Source organism: Sphaeramia orbicularis, chromosome 24, assembly GCF_902148855.1.
Source record: "Sphaeramia orbicularis chromosome 24, fSphaOr1.1, whole genome shotgun sequence".
Lineage (NCBI taxonomy): Eukaryota > Metazoa > Chordata > Actinopteri > Kurtiformes > Apogonidae > Sphaeramia > Sphaeramia orbicularis.
Window position 1 is genome coordinate 25,970,351 of NC_043979.1, and position 20,445 is coordinate 25,990,795.

Here is a 20,445-nt window from a genome sequence, read left to right on the forward strand (position 1 = left end):
TTACGCAAACTTTACGCACCCTTTACGCACGCAGCTCATGTCCCGCCCAACGCAGAAGTGAAAGTTGTCTGGAGCAGTTTCTCCAAAAAAAACATCAGGGGGGACTCTATGACTGTGGACAACCGGACTCACCCTGTAAGACCTGAGAACCGGAGGGAATACGGCATGTGAAGGGGGTCCTCTGTCCAGTCCATTCGGTCTGGAATGAGCCCAAGTCCGACCTGAGTCCTGTCCAGGCCTAGGTCCAAGTACTGGTCCAGGTCCTCACCATGGCCTCCTCGGATTCGGTGAGTTTACCTTGGTGTTTTCAGAGTTTGATTCTTTATTTATTTATTTATTTATTTATTTTAGTTATTTTTTTAATCGCATCACATTAAAAAATAATCTTCATTGAGCGGATGTGGAGACGTTTGGTTTAAAGGAGGAAGTTCCGACGGAGACGCAGTGAATCCGAATGATGTGAAAAACATCCCAAAAAACACTTCAACACCAAACACCAGACAGCTGGAATCCACTTCGAACCATTTTCCAGGTTTTTAATGTTGAAAAAGAGTACATGACTCAAGTACAGGACTCAGTCGGTTAATCATTAAACCACCACAAAATGTCGACCTTGTCCAAACTGAGGGTCGGGGCCCCAAATGGGTCGTGGAGCTGTTTTTATCGGGTCACTCGTTGTCAAGTAAAACCGTGTCAGTGATGCCAGGGGTGTCAAACTCATTTTGGTTCAGGGGCCATATTCAGCTAAATTTCATCTGATGTGGGCCAGACCAGAAAAATAATAACATAATAACCCATAAATAATGACAACTCCGAATTTTTGTCTTTGTTTTAGTGTAAAAAAAAACCCATTAAATTATGAAAATACTTACTTTTATAAACTATACAAAAAAAAAAAAAAAAACCCTGAAATTTAAATTACAAAACATAAGAAAATTTAGTGCAATTTTAACAATATTATTCCTCAACTTATCATTTCTACATGTGAATTATGGATCAGATCTACAAAGAGACTAAACACTGAGGAACAGGAAGAAAAATTGTTAAAATTGTGCTGAATTTTCTTTAGACATTTCAGGTTGTTAATATTTGTTCAGGTTATTCACATTTTAGTGTCACAGGATAGTTTGTAAATGTAAATATTTTCATAATGTGATGTTATTTTTTGCACTAAAAAAAATTAAGTTGTTAATTCTAGATTTTTTTTTAGCTTAATTCAAGATTTTTTTTTACTTAATTGAAGTTTTTTTTTTTTTGGCTTATTTCAAGATTTTTTGCTAAATTTGAGATTTTTTTTTTTTGCTTAATTGGAGATTTTTTTTTACTTAATTGAAGATTTTTTTTTTTTTTTTGCTTAATTGAAGATTTTTTTTTTTACTTAATTGAAGATTTTTTTTTTTTTTTTTTTTGACTTAATTCAAGATTTTTTCCGTAATTCAAGCTAATTTTTTTTTTTTTTTGCTTGATTCAGTTCAAGATTGTGGAATTTTTGCACTTGGCAAAAACATCCCAGGGGCTGAACTGGACCCTTTGGCGGGCCGCATTTGGTCCCTGGGCCACATGTTTGACACCCCGGTATATGCCTTTATTTTTCATTTTAAAATGTAGAAAGGTTATCTGTGGAAGACTTGTCAAACAGAACAATAAAGTTCATGAAGAGGAGATTTAAGAGAAGACACAAAAAAGTCAAAACAAGAGGAAGTGACACAACAAGATGCAACAAACGGTCATGAAGAGAGGACATGGCTTTGAACCTTGGATATTTGAATACAAGCACCTAGTCTCTTAGATCTTATACTAACTTCTGCATGCCTTATACTGTGGTTGAAAAAGGTTTTTGGACACTCCATTTGTGATCTATTGCATTAAGAGTCACTCTTAAGTTGTTGAACTCTGCCAACCCAGATAGCAAATATTTTGGCAGTATTATGGCATACATTTGGCATTTTTGGCTTTGTTTTGGCATTATGAAAACCTCTAGGCTTAACTATGGTATGATTAAGGTTATCCATAATAGATATGGAGGCACCAGCAAAATATGGCTGAGTTATGGTATATGTCTGGTTAACCAAAAGACTGGGCAGAGAGCGGAATCAAGTATAGGGATGGTATGGCATGTTTATGGCAAGCCAGAAGATTGACTAAAGAGCGGCAACATCTTATTCCATATATGGATGTTTTTTGGTTGTGTTTTGGCATATTTCTGTAAAGCCAAAACACTGCGCAAAGAGCAGGAATTTCTACCTAGAAGAAAACCCCACTTCATTTTAAAAGCATGATCAACACAAATTTTGGGTGAATTTTAGCCTCTCTATGGGTCAGTTTTGGCTACTTTTTGGCTGGATTATGGGGATTTGGGGCTTTTCTGGGACAATTATGGCTATATTTTGGAAGTCCACAATTAGTTTTGGGTGAATTTTGGCTTCCTTCTGGTTTGATTTTGGCTTGCCTATTTTGGGCCATTTAGGGCCCATGGATCCGCCCAGAACTTGGCCAAAATGGCATGCCAGTTTTGGGCCAGATTTAAGCTGATTGATGATTTTGCTTTATGATTTTGCTATCTGGGAAGTATTATTCCATTCTCCAAACCCACATGCTCCACTCTGAATCTGTCCTGTTCTGTCGAGGTCAAAACTAGAGGTTCCAGCAAGATAATGAAACACATCCAGGGCATGACATGTTGAAACTGTAAAGAATTCAGTTTTGTTATTTTTCCATGTTAAGTATTTAAAAAAAATAAAAAATCATTTGCATTTTGCACCTTTTGAGACACAAAAAAGATTCTTCCACAAATATTTCATAATATTTGACATTATGTAAAATTTTAAGGATGCTCGCAAACTTTTTTTCCACTACTGTACATCAATGAGAGAAATGCCAAACATTCCTCTTTTTGATATGTGTGTGATGAACATATGACAGTAAAGTCTCATCACACATTTTAAGATAATGTGCTTTAGTCTTACTAAGTTACAGCCCTGATAGTGATTCAACTAAAGCCCTCTTCATTCAGGACTAGTTTAACCTGTGGACTTTCAGGGATTTACAAATGAACCTCCTTGACTGGGTTTCATTCTGTTTTTTTTCTTTTCTTTTTTTTTTTTTTAAACTTGAATTTACTCACATTTTACCTTGATCATGATGTTAAGGTTGGGTTCACCACTTCCAGGTAACTGTTGATATAGAAAAATATCCCCTCTGTAATTGTCATTATGTCATCCATCTCATTGTCTTTTGAGATGTCACTCTTTTGCAGGATGTAAGTCTACTCTTTCAGTGACTATCAAGTAATATCATAACATTCCTTTCCTGAATTTACACCTCGACTTTAATTTTCATCACCTCCAGCCTCCATCATCCTTAACTGGGAAAACAAGTTGAACAGATGTCATCACAATTAGAGAGGGTACTTTGATTTTTTTTTTGGTGGAATTTTTCCTTTTAAAATTTACGGACACGGCACATTCACATGGGACTGAGATCATAAATGACCTCCACAGTTAATACAAATCACCAGAGGTCACCAGGTAAACCAGTCCCATGACAGATTATATGAATTCAACTGAAACTTTGATTGTCTAAGTCTCTGCTTCCTGTGACTAGGTCTTTTAAACCAGATCTCTATTTTAACATTTTTACAATAATTAGCTGCTGTGGGAAAGTCTATATGTGGTAGCGTGGACCTGGACCAGTGAGGTCTGGACTCAACCCATTGGGTTTACAATGTTTGGCTAACCCTGAAGACAAATATGATGATGAAGAGGTCATGGCAGTAATTAAAGACATAGATGACAACTTGAAAAAAGAGAGACTCATAGTTTTGATTTGGAAGAGGCAGTAGTAACAATGTTGACTTAGGAATGTAAAAAAAAAAAAAAAACACCTGAGAATAAAAACAAAAAAACCCCACATAAATCAGCCCAGATGAGTCAGAGCATACTGTACAGACCATTGTCCTCCAGATGATCTAATAAGTGGTGCCACTGATGCTGTAAAACTGATGGTAAGAACCTCAGATAAATGGTGTTTTGTCAAATCTGTTGTGTCTGGGTGACGCTTGCACAGCGTATGATGGGTGACACTCAACTACCAGTTTCTTAGTTCAAAGTATGTTGTTCCAGACAGAGTCACATTAAATGCACAGAAGAACCAACATGTTACTGTTGAGGCCCAGACACAATGTAAAATATAATGGAAATGTTCCTGAAATGTGTCTGAATTTGGATACTTGCTCAGTTTTCAAGATACTGTTGCACTCATAATTATTCTACCCTCATTGGAAAGTGGGTTTATTGGCCAAATGTATAAACTTTTAGCGTCTTCACTTAACAAATCAAAGAACAGATTCAAGTACTTCAATACAATATGGTGTCTCCAAATGTATCATAAAATACCACTTTGAATGACTATGACAAGCACGCCTGAGGTAAAAAAAAAAAAAAAAAAATCAAGGGCTTCCCTTTTGTTTTATTTGATGATTCATTCATATGTTTTGGACTGTTGCAGGGAGGACAGATGGTGACACCTAGAAAGATCCTGTTAGACACTTTGGATGATTTGGGAGCTGAAGACTTTGAAAAGTTCAAGTGGCTTCTGCAGGACAAGACACTGTTGAAAGGCTTCAAACTAATCCGACTATGTCAGCTGGAGAATGCAAACAGAATCGACACACTGAATCAGCTGCTGAAAACCTACAGTTTATACACTGTTAGAGTCATCAGAATTATTTTGGTGGCGATAAACAGGAATGATCTTGAGCAGGAATTGTCAAAATTGTCCTTTGAGCCCGAAGGTAAGTCACAGACTTATTCATCATGTAGCACTTAAGGATTTTGTTAGGATTATTAAAATGAAAATTGTAACAAAAATAAGAATGCACTTATTTTATTGTGGTATCCAAACATCTATAAAGTCCCAGAGATTGATCCATCTGAACCATTTGACAAAACACTGGACATGGGAGTCAGGAAGGGCTGAACAACAGAAGACATCACCAGTCAACATTAGGCAGCTGGACCTGACAGTGATTGTTGTGACTTACAAAAGAACCCATAGTTCATGAGCACATTTTTACAGTAACCAAGTGAATGTAGGCTACATGATTTCAATATTAAGCAAACATGTAATTATATGTATATGTGAGTAGTGTACTAGTGAAACGACTCAAACATCAGCAATAGCTCTGTTGTCACGACTTTCAAGACAAATTTACAAAAGTGAGTGGTTTGAACTCTATGTTCTTAGAAAGCCGACATTGCTTGTCGTCAGGTGCAAACATTACACAATGCATTTTACCAGTACATAACGTACAATTAATGGATAGTTAGCAAAAAGGTGTCAAAGTTTATATTGAATATGTGAAGCTAATTTCAGTTACACAATAGACCAAGCAGCCATGCTTCCATGCAACTACTAGTTTTTTTGTTTTCATGTCATTAAAGCTGAAGCAATATTCTCTCATTGGTTTGATGATTTTAAGCTCTTTTATGTATGTTTTATTTGCCCAGAGATTCTTGCCCAGTGCCAGACAAAACTCAAATCCAGAGTGACAAATATGTTTCAGTCTGTGTTTGAGGGGATCAGAAAAGCAGGAAATAAAAATATCAAAAGAAAATTCAAGGAGATTTACACAGATCTCTACGTCACAGTGGAAAAAACTGAAGAAGACGATAAGAAGCATGAGGTCATACAGATTGAACAGCATCCAGGAAAACAGACACTCAAGACACAATCATCACCTGTAGAGACATCTTTAAAGGCTCAACTAACACTGGTGAGCCAATCAGAAAAGTTCTGACCAAAGGAGTGGCTGGCATTGGGAAAACAGTCTTAACACAGAAGTTCAGTCTGGACTGGGCTGAAGACGAAGCCAACCAGGACATACAGTTCACATTTCCATTTACTTTCAGAGAGCTGAATGTGCTGAAAGAGAAAAAGCTCAGCTTGGTAGACCTGATTCACCATTTCTTTTCTGAAATTGAAGAGGCAGGAATCTGCATCTTTGAAGACTTCCGGATTTTGTTCATCTTTGACGGTCTAGATGAGTGTCGACTTCATCTGGACTTTGAAAACACCACCATCATGACTGATGTTGCAGAGTCCGCCTCAGTGGATATGCTGCTGATAAACCTCATCAAAGGGAACCTGATTCCCTCTGCTCGCCTTTGGATAACTACAAGACCTGCAGCAGCCAGTCAGATTCCTGCTGACTGTTTTGACTTGGTGACAGAGGTCAGAGGGTTCACTGACCCTCAGAAGGAGGAATACTTCAAGAAGAGATTCAGCGATGAAGAACAGGCCAATGCAATCATCTCCCACATCAAGAAATCTTCAAGCCTCCACATCATGTGCGACATCCCAATCTTCTGCTGGATCACTGCTAAAGTTCTGGAGCATGTGTTGAAAACGTCAAATGGAGGAGAGCTGCCCAAGACCCTGACTGAGATGTACATCCACTTCCTGGTGGTTCAGGCCAAACTGAAGAGTATGAAGTATGATGGAAGATCAGAGAAAGATTCACACTGGAGCTCAGAGACCATGGAGATGATTGTGTCTCTGGCAAAACTGGCTTTTGAGCAGCTGCAGAAAGGAAACCTGATCTTCTATGAATCAGACCTGACAGAGTGTGGCATTGATATCAGATCAGCCTCAGTCTACTCAGGAGTGTTCACAGAAGTCTTTAAAGAGGAGAAAGGGATGTATGAAAACATCATGTTTTGCTTCATCCATCTGAGCGTTCAGGAGTTTCTAGCTGCTCTTCACGTCCATCAGACCTTCATCAACACTGGAGTTAATCTGCTGTCAGAAAAAACATGGTGGTCTAAACTATTTGGAGGCAAACCTACATTAACCTATCTCCTCCAGATTGCTGTGGACAAGGCCTTACAGAGTCCAAATGGACATCTGGACTTGTTCCTCCGATTCCTCATGGGTCTTTCATGTCAGACCAATCAGAATCTCCTACGAGGTCTGCTGACACAGACAGGAGGTAGCTCAGAGACCAATCAGAAGGACAGTTGAGTACATCAAGAAGAAGATCAGTGAGAATGTGTCTATAGAGAGCAAGATTAATCTGTTCCACTGTCTGAATGAACTGAATGATTTTTCTCTGATGAATGAGCTTCAATGGTTCATGAATTCAGCAAGTCTCTTCTCAGATAAACTATCTCCTGCTCAGTGGTCAGCTCTGGCCTACATCTTACTGTCATCATCTAAAGATCTGGATGTGTTTGACTTAAAGAAATACTATCCATCAGAGGAGACTCTTCTGAGGCTGATGCCAGTGGTAAAAGCCTCCAACAAAGCTCTGTGAGTATTGATAGTGTTTAATGGCAACATGATATCATGAAATTGCGTAAATATACACTCCACTTTGAATTGGCGTGTTATCTGTATGCATTATAAGCATTCCACATGTATGTTCACACCACATCAAATACCATGCACTAAGGATTAGGTTTAGCGGTTACGGATATGTGAACTGGAGATTTTGGAATAAATTCATTCATGATCAAATGCCGTTGAATAACACACAAAAGGACAAAAATGCATAAGTATAGCACGCCAAATGCCATAAGAACTGGTGTGACTTACAATGTGATTTCATGAGATCAGTCTCTTAATGGAGATCATTTTAATATACTACAGTATTTTTAAAAGCATAAAATAATCTTTATTTTTGTCTCCAGGCTGGACCACTGTAGTCTGTCAGAGAGAAGCTGTGAAGCTTTGTCCTCAGTTCTCAGCTCCCAGTCCTCCAAACTCAGAGAGCTTGATCTGAGTAACAATGATCTTCAGGATTCAGGAATGAAGTTACTTTCTACTGGACTGAGGAGTCTTAACTGTACACTGGAGACTCTCAGGTCAGAATGTAGTGCTTTCCTAATTATTGTTTCTACTTGTCTTCAAATGTAGTTCCAGTAAATTAATTAAACAGCTGAAGGAAATTTTTTGTAGTACCAACCTTTTCTTATTTCCAGATTGTCAGGCTGTCTGGTTACAAAGGAAGGCTGTTCTGCTCTGGTCTCAGCTCTAAAGTCCAATCCCACCATCTAAGAGAACTAGACCTAAGCTATAATCATCTAGGAGAATCAGGAGTGAAGCTTCTCTCTGTTCAACTGGAGGATCCACAGTGGAGACTGGACACACTCAGGTATTACCTCCCTCCCTCCCTCCCTCCCTCTTTGTTATTTCATCTGCAGTTGTCCATATTGACTAGTGAAAAATACTGAGGGTGTATTGGCTAATTTCATCCAACTTTTACCAATGCAAATGCATGTTGACTTGTGTGAGCTCACCCAATGATACCTAAACTGTTGACATTGATGATTTATCATCAGTACAATGAATGAAGATGAGGGAATACAGCACCAAAATTCCAATGTCCACTGTTCAATTTGAAGAACGAGGTCACACAATCAACATCCAATTGCATTAACATTTGCGTCACCTGATCTGAGTGGGCTGGTCATGGCAAGCAGCCACAGTAACCTGGCCAGCACTGAGTTAACCACAGGAACTCAGGAAAGGGTGAAGTTGACCAGTTTAAATGTAGGCTACAGCAAATTCAATGCAACCTGCAGGAAGTATTAGTGGGTTACATGCTTGCTTGCTAGTTACGAGGTATCACAAACCTGTTGCATAGCAAAATAACAGGATTCATGTCTGATAGAAAATCAGTCTGAGTGTGTTTCCTTCTCCAGAGTGGAACCTGGAGGACCAAAGTGGTTGATACCTGGTATGAAGAAGTGTAAGTGTGGATTTAATTTGATCTATATCAACATAGGACATTGTCAACTTTATACAGAGTCTAGTTGTGGTATTTATTTACTTAAATATTGCAATCAGCAGAATTAGTCATTTTTCCGCATTACCTATGTGTTGTTAATCTGAATGTACAAAGAATAAATTCATTAGATGTCTCAGATGACATTTTGTTTTCTCTTAATCAGATTATTGTGAACTCACACTGGATCCAAACACTGTATCAACAAACCTTGAACTTTCTGACAACAACAGGAAGGTGAAAATTCAAAGGACTGCGATCAAGATATCCTGATCATCCAGACAGATTTGACAGGTATTCTCAGCTGCTGTGTTCAACTGGTTTGACTGGTCGCCAATACTGTGAGGTGGAGAGGACAGGACGGGTTCGCATCACAGTGACTTACAAAGGAATCAGAAGGAAAGGAGGCGGTAACGACTGTCAACTTGGAGGAAACGAGAAGTCCTGGGGTCTAGAATGCTCTCATATGGGTTATTATGTCTGTCACAAGGACATGTATCATCAACTCAATCGCTACCCCACCTCCCTCTCCTCTGGAAGGGAAGCGGTGTATGTGGACTTTCCTGCTGGATCTCTATCTTTCTTCAGAGTTTCTTCTGATGAACTGATTCACCTCTACACCTTCAACATCGCATTCACTGAACCAGTATACGTTGGGTTTTGGTTAATGTCTCATGATGCTTCGGTGTCTGTTTAATGTGGAACACACCTGATATTAACATCAACTTCACATCTACAAACAAACTGATGATGTGCTCTGTATAGCTCCTAATTAAATGGAGTTTACTTTGATTCTACATGTCTGTTATGTTGTACAGTATATCCTATGATATGATAATGATTTTGATCAGTGATGCTATTCTGATCACCACCATGGCACGTCACTATGCCTGAATTGTCGTGGATTTTACTGCCCAAAGGTGGAAACAGAAATAAAAGTGCCATCATGGATGTGTCTGAAGAATAAAGCCTAAAGATTACTAATCAGTAATGAAGCCTGAAAAAAGAATTTGCTTAGTTGAAAGTTTTATTGATTTCTTGGTAATTTTCTTTGATATTGATTCTGTTATATTCTTCAGTTTACAAGCCAGTAATGTTTCTATTCCATACATACTTTGATATTATTTTTATGGTTATTATTGTCATATTTGTGTTTACCTTGATTTAAAATGAATAAAATATAAAGACACAAGTTTGAGTTTTTGTGGGGTTTTTTCCCGGACAGGTAACCCTGAAGGCGACTGAAAGTATGGATCACTGTACTTCTGTTTCCATGTCCACCTAATCTGTACCTGACAACTTATTTATGATAAATACTACTTCCTGTCACCAGTAAGTAACTTACTAGAGCTTCAGGAAAACAAATAGTCACGTTACTTTTTTCATTCCAGCAGTCACCTAGGATTTGCCCTCGCTCATTGGAATTAGCTATGCTAATATTTTTAGCATAGAACCATTTTATGTAGAGCCTGTTAGCATAGTGGCTCTTAAAATAGAGACTGTAAGCACTAAGTTCATTAGGATGGGAGACTATTAGCTATCCCAACTTCTTTTATCCCCATTTGTATGGAGCCCAGTAGCCTGGAGCCATTAGTACAGCACCTGCTGTATAAGCCTAAGATGAAGGCCTAATATCAAGATGCCTGTTAGTACAGAACCTGTTAACATGGTGTCATAAACAAAACTAGATTTATCTTTGGCCCTTCATCATGAATCTGTATGTTTTGGTCAGAAAATGGTATTAAAAACAACATGCGGATAGATATTAGCTCTTAAACATTACAAACATCTCCACCCAGAAAAATGGATGTGATCTTTACAGAGTATTTTTTTTTTAGTTTTGCTTTTCATGGCAAAAAAAAATGGAGGGAAAATTAAACAATGGTTTGATTTCAACCTACATATTTTGTAAAATAAAAGAATAAAACCTATAATAAACTGAAGTCCTGCTTATGGAGCAGCAGGACTTCTGGGTGATCTACTGAACTCTGACATCAGTCATTAGGCTATTTGTTCCCACATATTTATTATCAAATAAAAACATTAAAACATCATATTTACAATCAAACTGTCCCTGAGACCCAAAAACAAATGCAGGGTTTTATAAATATTAATGAACAAAAATGACAAAGTTTTACCATGAAGAAAAGGTGAATATGATAAACATGCTTAGACTGAAAAATACAACACACTTATCTAAAATGAAGAGCAGAAAAATACAGACACAGAGTAAAACTATAACAACAACAAAACAGAATCAGGAAAAACTGCAGAAAAATAATGGAAAACAGAAGGAACATGTGAGAAAACCAGGCAGGAAAACTGCAGGTCAGTGGTCATTCTAGAGGTGGCGGGTGACATCATATAGGTTTGGTGTGCTGTTGTAGACGAGTGTGTCCTGTTCTGACAGAGCCACATGGGCGGGGCCTGTGGCAACGGGCTGGTGAGCACGCTCCCTCCGCGCCCTCAGAAAGCAGTAGGTGAGGATCGCCAACAGAGCCAAGATGGCGACGGCCAGAATCACAGCAAGTGCGACGGAACCTGGGGATGCGACAAGACCAATGAGGGTCAACACACCAACATTACACTGACTTAAACTAGGAAATAATAATAATAGTAATTTGCATTTATAAAACATTTGTCATTCAAAAGAATCTCAAATGCTATAGTGAAATGAAGGTAACATTCACACCTGAGTCACTTTCATCTTCATCTTCACTTTCAAAGCGTTAAACATGCCTGGCGAGTACACATCATCCGCTGCACAAAATTGAAACAAAGAAAAGCATGAAAATGAAAATCTACACAAAAAATGTTAACGTGACAAAACCATACAGATATACACTGAAATGTCTACTGTCACTCCGTTGCAGAAATCGCTACATTTTGCTCCTCCTCAAGTTGTTGTCGTTGCGTGTGCAGCCTCCGTAGGTGAGCGTTGGCACTTCCTGTTCAAGGGGTCGTAGTACCATCGGGTGTGACTGGCCCGACATGGACCGGTGAGAGGGGGCTGCCGTACACCACGCTATGGTCAGGGTTAGCACACAGTTAGCAATGTGGGCTGTTGGCTCACTGGGCTTGGAACGTAGCCAATAGTCCTCAGATGTTAGACCTGCACTGAGCATAGAGACTAGAATGGGCCTATTAGCATGTAGCCAGTTAGCTTTTGAGTATCATCATGTAGCCCAGTGTTTCTCAACCTTTTTTGAACAAACGCCCCTTTACATCATCATGAGCGTCTTGCCCCTTGTACTGACGTACCTTTCCTGGGGACATTCCATTCACCATGGACATAACATGCTGCTTGATATTGATACTTCTACAGGCTAACGCCCCCCCCCCACTTTGTCTCAGCGCCCCTCTCTCAGTTTTCTCATTCCAAACACCTCCCGATGGTGTCCCAATGCCCCCTGGGGGATGGCACCACCCCAGCTGAGAAACACTGATGTAGCCCATTAGCTCTCAGATGTCAGTATTTAGCTGGTTAGCTCCTGGGTATTATCATGTAACCTGTTAGCTCTACATGTAATATGGAGCCTGTTAGCTCTCAGGATTTAGCAGCTGGTCTGTTAGGTTTCAGGTTAGGGTTAGACTCACCTTTCCTCTGGCTGACATCAATACTCAGGAGGCGGTTGAGAGTCCGGTTCACTGAGGAAGAGGAGGATGAGATTACTTTGTGTTTCCTGTTCTTTACCATGGTGTTTGGGTCTACTAGGGCCCTGCTCCAAGAAAAGTGGGTCTAGCATAAACTCTGTGTTTTAATCCTGAAATAGGATAACTCTGGGTTCTCGGTTCCACAAAACAAGTTTCAGTTTATCTAAAGTCAGTTACTGCAGTGACGTACTCTGTGAATCTGAACCTACTACTGGCATGTTTCCTCAAGAATCCCAGAGTTTCTGTGTGACTCCTCGTCTGCTAAGAGCTTCTATACCTGTTACCTCAGTGGGTCCCAGCCTTTTTGGCTCATGACCCCATTTTAATATCACAAATTTCTAGCGACCCCAGACATTCAAAACGGAGACATCTTTCTCTATGAGATGTCTTAGCGGGACCAGGCAGGCGAAGAAATCTTTCATTCTGTGTTCAGTTCGGTTTTTCCTGACTGCGACTGTGTCCGGGCAGGCTGAAGTGTACCAGCACATGCGGTCACCTGATCAGGTCAATCAAGATATGCCCTCTCAGATATTATATCCTGCATTTTATTTTAACTTGATTTTGATCAGGAAAATGTGTGTTTTAATTACAGGTGGGGAAGGAAAATTTACAATGAACATTTAGTGTTTTTTCTCAGCAGGCACTACGTCAATTTGTTTTGAAACCAAACATATATTGATGTCATATCAGACCTAACACTATATCCATACCTTTCAGAAACTTTTGGCCATATGAGTAATCAGGAAAGCAACTTCAAAGAGTGTGTGATTTGCTGAATGCACTCGTCACACCAAAGGAGATTTCAAAAATAGTTGGAGTGTCCATAAAGACTGTTTAAATGGAAAGAAGAGAATGACTATGAGCAAAACTATTACGAGAAAGTCTGGAAGATACTATTAAAGAAGAATGGGAGAAGTTGTCACCGATATATTTGAGGAACACTTGCGCAAGTTTCAAGAAGCGTGTGAAGGCAGTTATTGAGAAAGGAGGAGGACACAGAATAAAAACATTTTCTATTATGTAAAATTTCTTGTGGCAAATAAATTGTCATGACTTTCAATAAACTAATTGGTCATACACTGTCTTTCAATCCCTGCCTCAAAATATTGTAAATTTTGCTTCCCCACCCTGTATATTGAATCATTAAAAAATATTTTTTATTAGTAATTTTTTTTTTTTTTTGTATCAATTACTAGACATTTCAGGCGACCCCATTTGAGTTCCAGGCAACCCCACATGGGGTCCCGACCCTAAGGTTGAAAAACATTGTGTTAGCTTGTACGCTGTTAGCTTTGGTGAAGGTGGTCCAGTGTGTCCTATAGGAGGCACTAGGGAAAGTTCTAAAGTTTCTTTCATTAATGTTTACAGAATACGAAGAACTCCGTGTTTAGATATGTCTTAGCGTGCATTGGTGTCTATGTTTCGTGAGTGTATGTTACATTTGTTACAGTGGTCCTCATCAGATCCGTCTTCGCACTGTTTCACTCCATCACATTCCAGAGTTTTGTCCAGACAGCATCCGTTGTCACAAGTCAGCTGATTAGTACCGCATGATGACCCACACACCTCTGGACACACATACACACACATTAAACCTGACATCCTCAGCATGCAGTGGAGATGACATGAAGAGGTGCATTGTGGGACTGACCTTTGACAAGCAGACCGTCTCTCCTCTCAGACGATGCTGTGGACACAAAAACAGAAAACTACTGGAGAAGGAAGGTCTGGGTGATGTTTTATCGCGATAAAAAACTGAATTATCACAGTCGAGGTGAAGGTGTGGAGCCAGTTACCTGTGACTCCGCTACAGGCCAGCGTGCACTCATTTTTGGACAGGTAGTTGTTGTTATTTGGTTTGCAGCCTCCAAACACAAACTCCTGACACTCGCCAGTGGTGGCATCGTAACGCCATCGAGGAAATGATGCTCGACATGGACCGACCTTTGCAGGAGCCAGGCAGTACACTGCAGACCATGGAAGACAAGTGAACATCAAGTAAACAGATGACCAGTCACCAAGCAACCAGTCAGCAGTAACCACCCAGAGATCATACAGCATGAAGTGGAAAAATCCAAATCAGTTCAAAGCTGTGGATAAGCTACTTCTGTTTTCTCCTTGTGTCTTTTTGCATCCATTTTTTATTGTTTTGTCTTTTATGTTGTTGTTTTTTTTTTATGCCATTTTCATTTTGCATCTTTATGTCATCATTAGTGTTGTGTTATATGTCATTTTCGTATGGGTGCATCTTTTACATCATTTTCATCTTTTTTATCTTTTATAGTGTTTTCATCTTGTTTATTCTTTTGTGTCATTTTTATTTAGTTCCATCTTATGGGATTGTCGTCTTGTTTTGTCTTTTGTGGCACTTTTTTTGTAAGTTGTGTCTTTTACAATGTTTTCATGGAGTTCTGTTTTTGTCGTTTTCGTCTAGTTTTTTTCACAGCATTTTCATTCAATAACTTATAGCATTTTTTTTTTTTATCTTTTATGTCATCTTTTATTAGTTGTATTGTTCATGCTGTTTCAATTTTATTGGGTCTTTTTATGCCATTTCCATCATTGCCTCTTTCCGTCATCTTTCGTCTTTTACCTCATTTTCATCTTGTTTTGTCTTTTGTCATTATCAACTTGTTCTATCTTTTATCCATTTTTGTTGAGTCTTTTCTGTAATTTGCATCTTTTATTTTATTTTTTGTGTTTGTTATATATCGTATTGTCTTTTAGAAATGTAGCACCAAATCACCATAACACACTATGACCTTATTTAATATTACGAATCCTTCAGTTTGCGATGTTTTTGTCTAACTTTTATCTTTTTGTCTTAGAACATCCAGTGATCTAATTTGCTGTCACAGTTTCATGTTATCCTGTATTTTAACAGTGGTTTATTGTTTCTTTTCAATTCATTAACATAATGTTTTGCTCAGATTTTCACCCAATGTTGTATGTTCTAAGTGGAAACAAACGTTGGTCGTAAAACTATTCATATAAGCTTTATCCTAATTTAAAAATATAGAAAAATGTTTCATGAACAATTATGTTAATGAAGATTGAAAATGAGATCAAACTTGCTTTGGTTCATGTAAATGTGGTATTATTACAACTGAACACATTAACCACAGTATGATTAACATTTAACATTTCAACACATTTTTTTATTTAACGTCAGTCTTCCCAAGTCTCCCTAACAATGCATATATGATCCACTGTGTGTCGCAGAAACAGGGAGTGTCAGCGTTGACATGGCGGTTACTACAGTAACGTGTATTTACATGTTTCATGGCTGACGTCACATGTTATTCAACAGTTTTACAACCTGTTAAGATTCAGCACTGATCTTCTGACAAACTAACACTGATCGATCCAGAGATTAATAGACGGTCATGTGACCCCTCTAAGCTGACACATGTGGACCAGACTGTGCAAGCACCGAGGTCAGATATTCTGGTCGGACCAGTTTGAGTCGAGGTGTGGTTCATAACTGTAGAAACAAACACTGATTCACTCAACTGAACATCAGAGTTTAAAATCAGCTGATTGATAATCTGTTCATCAATCAGTGAAGTGAATTATCTGTCTGCATCTTAACATTAATGTTTTGCTTATTGATATGAAAATTAAAAATCAGGGTTTTACACTTTTCAGAGTCTAAATAAAAACTCTGATGAACACGTCACCTTGAACTAACCCCCGTGTTTGTGCAGTCAGCTTGGTTCTGTTTTTACCGACAATGTTAAAGCTTCTTGTCATAAAAGAATAAAATGTCTTTGGACAGTATGGACCTTTAATGAACAAGAGCTTTATAAATCAAGTGAAATTTAACCTGAAAATAAAGAAACACTAAAAAACAGTTAATTCATCTGTGTTTTAAGGTTAGTAGAAGGACTCCGTTTCCCATGAGCACTTACAGGTGGACTCATCAGGGTTGAGGACCAGGATGGTGGTCTTGGCGGTGTTGGATTTTCCCCTGGAGTCAGTGACTTGGAGCTGGAAGATGTAGGTCCCAGGATGCAGATTGGAGATCTGAACCTGGTCTGGGAAATCGGTTTTCTGCAGAGTCACAGTCAAAGAATGAAAAGGATGATTAGTGTGATCCTGAATCTACTGGTCTGGGGGACACTCAGGACCAGATTTCGGTTCTGACTATACTGGTGTGGGGGATGCTCAGTCCTGTAGTCATGTGACCTGCTCTGATTGCTGACTGGGTGGTCATACCTGCATGCTCACGGTGTCATCTCCGCTTTCCAGACTCCACTGGTAGTCGCTGATGGAGGCGTCGCCCACAGCCAGACTCTCGACGCCGTTGAGCGTCACCGTGGATCCAGGTTGAACGACAACATCCCGACCGGCGACAGCGATGGGTGGAGGATGTTCACCTGGAGACAGAGGAGAGGTGAGGAGGAGGAGGTGAGGCTGGGATTACGCTGACATATGGAAGAACGTCATCGCATTGTAAAACACACTTTGTTGTAAATGCCAACAAACACAGCAGCTGTGTTCTGTCGTGATGAAAAGTGGTGCATGAAGTAAAACCCAAACAAATGTTGTCATCTGTTCATGATGCAACAGTGAAACTAAACCATATTTACATAATAGACTCACAGTAAAAAGTTTGTTTGTTTTTGAAATTTTATTTCAATGATCAGTTCTCATGAAGAAAAAAATGTCATGATTAAAATACAGAATAATGCTGAGCAAATACAATTTGGAAATATACACCATACAACATAATGATGAAAGCCAGAAATAAAGGAAAGATTCAAGGAAAATAAAACTAAAGATGAAAAAACATACAATTTACCATTCTTGATTTGCTGAGGTAAAAGAAAACCAAGGCCTTCAAGAATTTCACATAAGTTCTTGCCTTTTTAGTTTTAGCCAATTTCAGAGAATTAAAAAATGAGAGCTTGTTCAAAAAATGAGAGAAGACTGGACCAGTATTTTGAAACCTGGATTTCCATGTTTTATCTCAAGGGTGTCAAACTGATTTTCAAGGGCCACATACAGCCCAATAAAATCTCTAGTTGACTGGAACTGTTAAATAATACTTTAATAACATAACAACTTATAAATGATGTCAACGCCAAACTTTTCTCTATGCATTAGAGTAAGAACAAAAGTAAATTACATTATGAATATAATACAATCTTTTAAAAATATGAATAACATGAATAACCATGAACAACCTGAAATTTCTTATGAAAAAGAAGTGTGACTTCCATATGGGCCCCAGAAGGGTTACAACTGGGCTGCATATAAGGGTCCCATGTGGGTTTGTCCACAGTTTCCATGGTGGCCCCAGATGTGTTTGCCCATATCAGAATCAGAATCAAAATCTCTTTATTGTCATTGTTCCAAGTACAACAAAACTGAAGCAAAGCTCTCAGGTTCAGTGCAAGAATTTACAGACAGACAACAAATATCAGTAAAGCAACAACAAATATCAGTAAAAGGCACAGTTATTTATATTAAAAAATAAAAAGTATTGCAAACTAAGATATTTGTAAAACATAGAATTTAAGTAGTGCAAATAACATGTGAGGTAGTGCAAATGACATGAAAGTAGTGTGAAGAATTAATACGATAATTCAGATCTCTAATTGTGATTCTGATATGGGCAAACACATGTGGGGCCACCATGGAAACTGCGGACAAACCCAAATGGGACCCTTAAATGCAGCCCAAATGTAACCCTTCTGGGGCCCACATGGACATGCTGGCTGGGATTTAACAGTATTTTTGCATCAGCTTATCATTCACACATGTGCATTACAACTAACAGATCACAGTGTAAAGGCACCAAACATTTAGTAACAGGCATAATACTGTTAACATGGCACTTACTTCTCTTAAGAAATTTCATGTTGTTCATATTTGTTCAGATTATTCACATTGTTTGTGAAAGGATAGTTTGTAAATGTAAATATTTTCATGTAAATTCACTTTTTTACACTTAAAAAAAGAGAGGAATTGGGCTGTATGTGGCCACTGAACTAAAGTTATTTTTAACGCCCTTGATGTAATGCAATGTGTAATTTCAGCATTTTGCACATTTGTCCCACGGGCCAGACTGGACTGTTTGGCTTCATACCCATGCCACCCTGACCATCGATCAATACATCCAGTGTATAGATCACAGGTATCAAACATGGGGCCAAAACCGGCCTGCCAAAGGGTCCAATCCGGCCCGCAGGATGAAAGTGCAAAAATGAACCTGAACAGTCAAGGTTGTCAAAATCATTTTGGTTCAGGTTCTACATACAGACCTATGTAAAATAAAAAGTAAAAAATAACAGCACAATATCCCATAAATAATGACAGCTACAAATTTTCTTTGTGAAAAATTATGTAGAAAAAATTTAAGTGGAAAAAAAATAACATTACACTGTGAAAATATTTACATTTATAAAACTATTCTTTCACAATAAAATGCAAATAAATACATAAATAAAAACAAAGATGAACAACCCAAAATGTGCAATTTGAACAATTTTCTGCCTGTTACTAAATGTTTTGTGCAATAATAGATCCACTGTGATCTGTAGTTGTGTTAATAATAAGAGATGTAATACTGTAAAAATTGTTCAAATTTTAGTTCCAAACTCCAAAATTTTTACAATATTCTGCCTGTTACCAAATGTTTATGTAACATTGTGTGTAATGTACATGTATAAATAATAAGTCGAGGCATAATATTGTTAAAATTGCACAAATTTTCAAATTAATTTTTTGTTTTTTCAGGTTCTTCACATCTTTTTTGTAAAATGTAAATATTTTCATAATTTAATTGGGGGGTTTTTTGTACTAAAACAAAAAGAAAAACTTGAATTTGTCATTATTTATAGGTTATTAAGTCATTATTTTACTGGTCTGGCCCACTTTAGATCAAACTGGGCTGAATGTGGACCTGATCTAAAATGAGTTTGACACCCCTGGTATAGATGATGCTGATGCCTTTCACTTGTTCACGTGGTACTACTTTATTTGTGCTCACCTGAGCCCTGCGGAGCCCCCAGGTGCTTCACGAACACAGACTCCTTGACATAGCTCCGGAACCCGGTCTGGCTGATGAACCTACAGGCGAACCGGTTTCTGTGGACGCAGTCGAACATGACGCAGGTGCGGTATTCCTCCGCTCCTGCCGCTCCTTCGTCGCGCGGCTCTACCAGCGCCAGGTTACACTGCGGGTCCGTGCAGCACATGCGCTCACATTCCTCCGGAGATGGCACATGCGCACTGGAGAGCAGAACCGCTCCCCCCTTCACCGCGTCTTCTGCATAAAGCACAAAGTCGTCCTGCCCGGCGCGGAAACCGCCGCTGCATGATGGCGCTCCGGTCCGGACCAAGACCATGGCCAGGAGGAGGATGAGGAGGAGGAAGGAGGCCGAGGGTGGAGCCATTTCAGCGGCTGTCAGTCCGAACAGAGCGGAAGGTTCGCGTTCACCGCCGCCTGACGCGTCTGGGACTTTCTGTCTTCAAAAAGTGACGGAAAGTTTTGCCGAAAAATGACGAACTGCAGCTGAACCCAAATTGATAATCTATACAGAGGTGTCCTGGTCTGGTCCAGACAGTCGGATCCACGGCACAGGTGTGTCTCACCTGCTCACATACAGGAAGACAACAAGCTTTGCTCCTCCCACTCCACACCTACGCTCTGACGTCACTCAGGTGAAGGCCGGAAACAGACAACATGTAGAAACACACCGGACAAGAATAGGACTGTGTTTTCTTTATTCAATTAATGTTGTTATTAGGAAAATGGCAAATCCACTCGAAGAAATGGACAGGATGCAAACCCAGTTTTGGACATTTTAGACAAGAAATCATTCATTTTGGTAATACAATTAGAGGCATAGACAACAAAAAGGCAAAGAAAACAACTCATTTTGATAAAAGACTTAAATTATTGTAATGATTGTATTATTTTCCACAGGTTTTGTGTGTATTTATTTTATTTATTAATTTGTTTATTGTCTGTTTTTTTTTTTTTTTTTTTTTTTTTG

The 20,445-nt window shown here is 38.8% G+C and overlaps 1 protein-coding gene and 1 pseudogene across 1 annotated transcript; one reads left to right on the forward strand and one right to left on the reverse strand.

Moving 5' to 3' along the window:
- Positions 1-51: 51 nt before the first annotated feature.
- LOC115414818 (NACHT, LRR and PYD domains-containing protein 3-like) lies at positions 52-9,977 on the forward strand (annotated as a pseudogene).
- Positions 9,978-10,841: 864 nt separating this feature from the next.
- LOC115414851 (kunitz-type protease inhibitor 1-like) lies at positions 10,842-20,080 on the reverse strand. The gene is made up of 10 exons (XM_030128214.1): positions 19,437-20,080; positions 16,658-16,818; positions 16,351-16,492; positions 14,236-14,406; positions 14,091-14,126; positions 13,879-14,007; positions 12,383-12,433; positions 11,669-11,810; positions 11,478-11,515; positions 10,842-11,326 (listed from the first exon to the last, which is right to left on the reverse strand). Exons 1-10 carry the CDS (start codon positions 19,840-19,842, stop codon positions 11,127-11,129), a joined length of 1,476 nt encoding a protein of 491 aa, XP_029984074.1. The 5' UTR covers positions 19,843-20,080; the 3' UTR covers positions 10,842-11,126.
- Between the last annotated feature and the right edge of the window lie 365 nt (positions 20,081-20,445).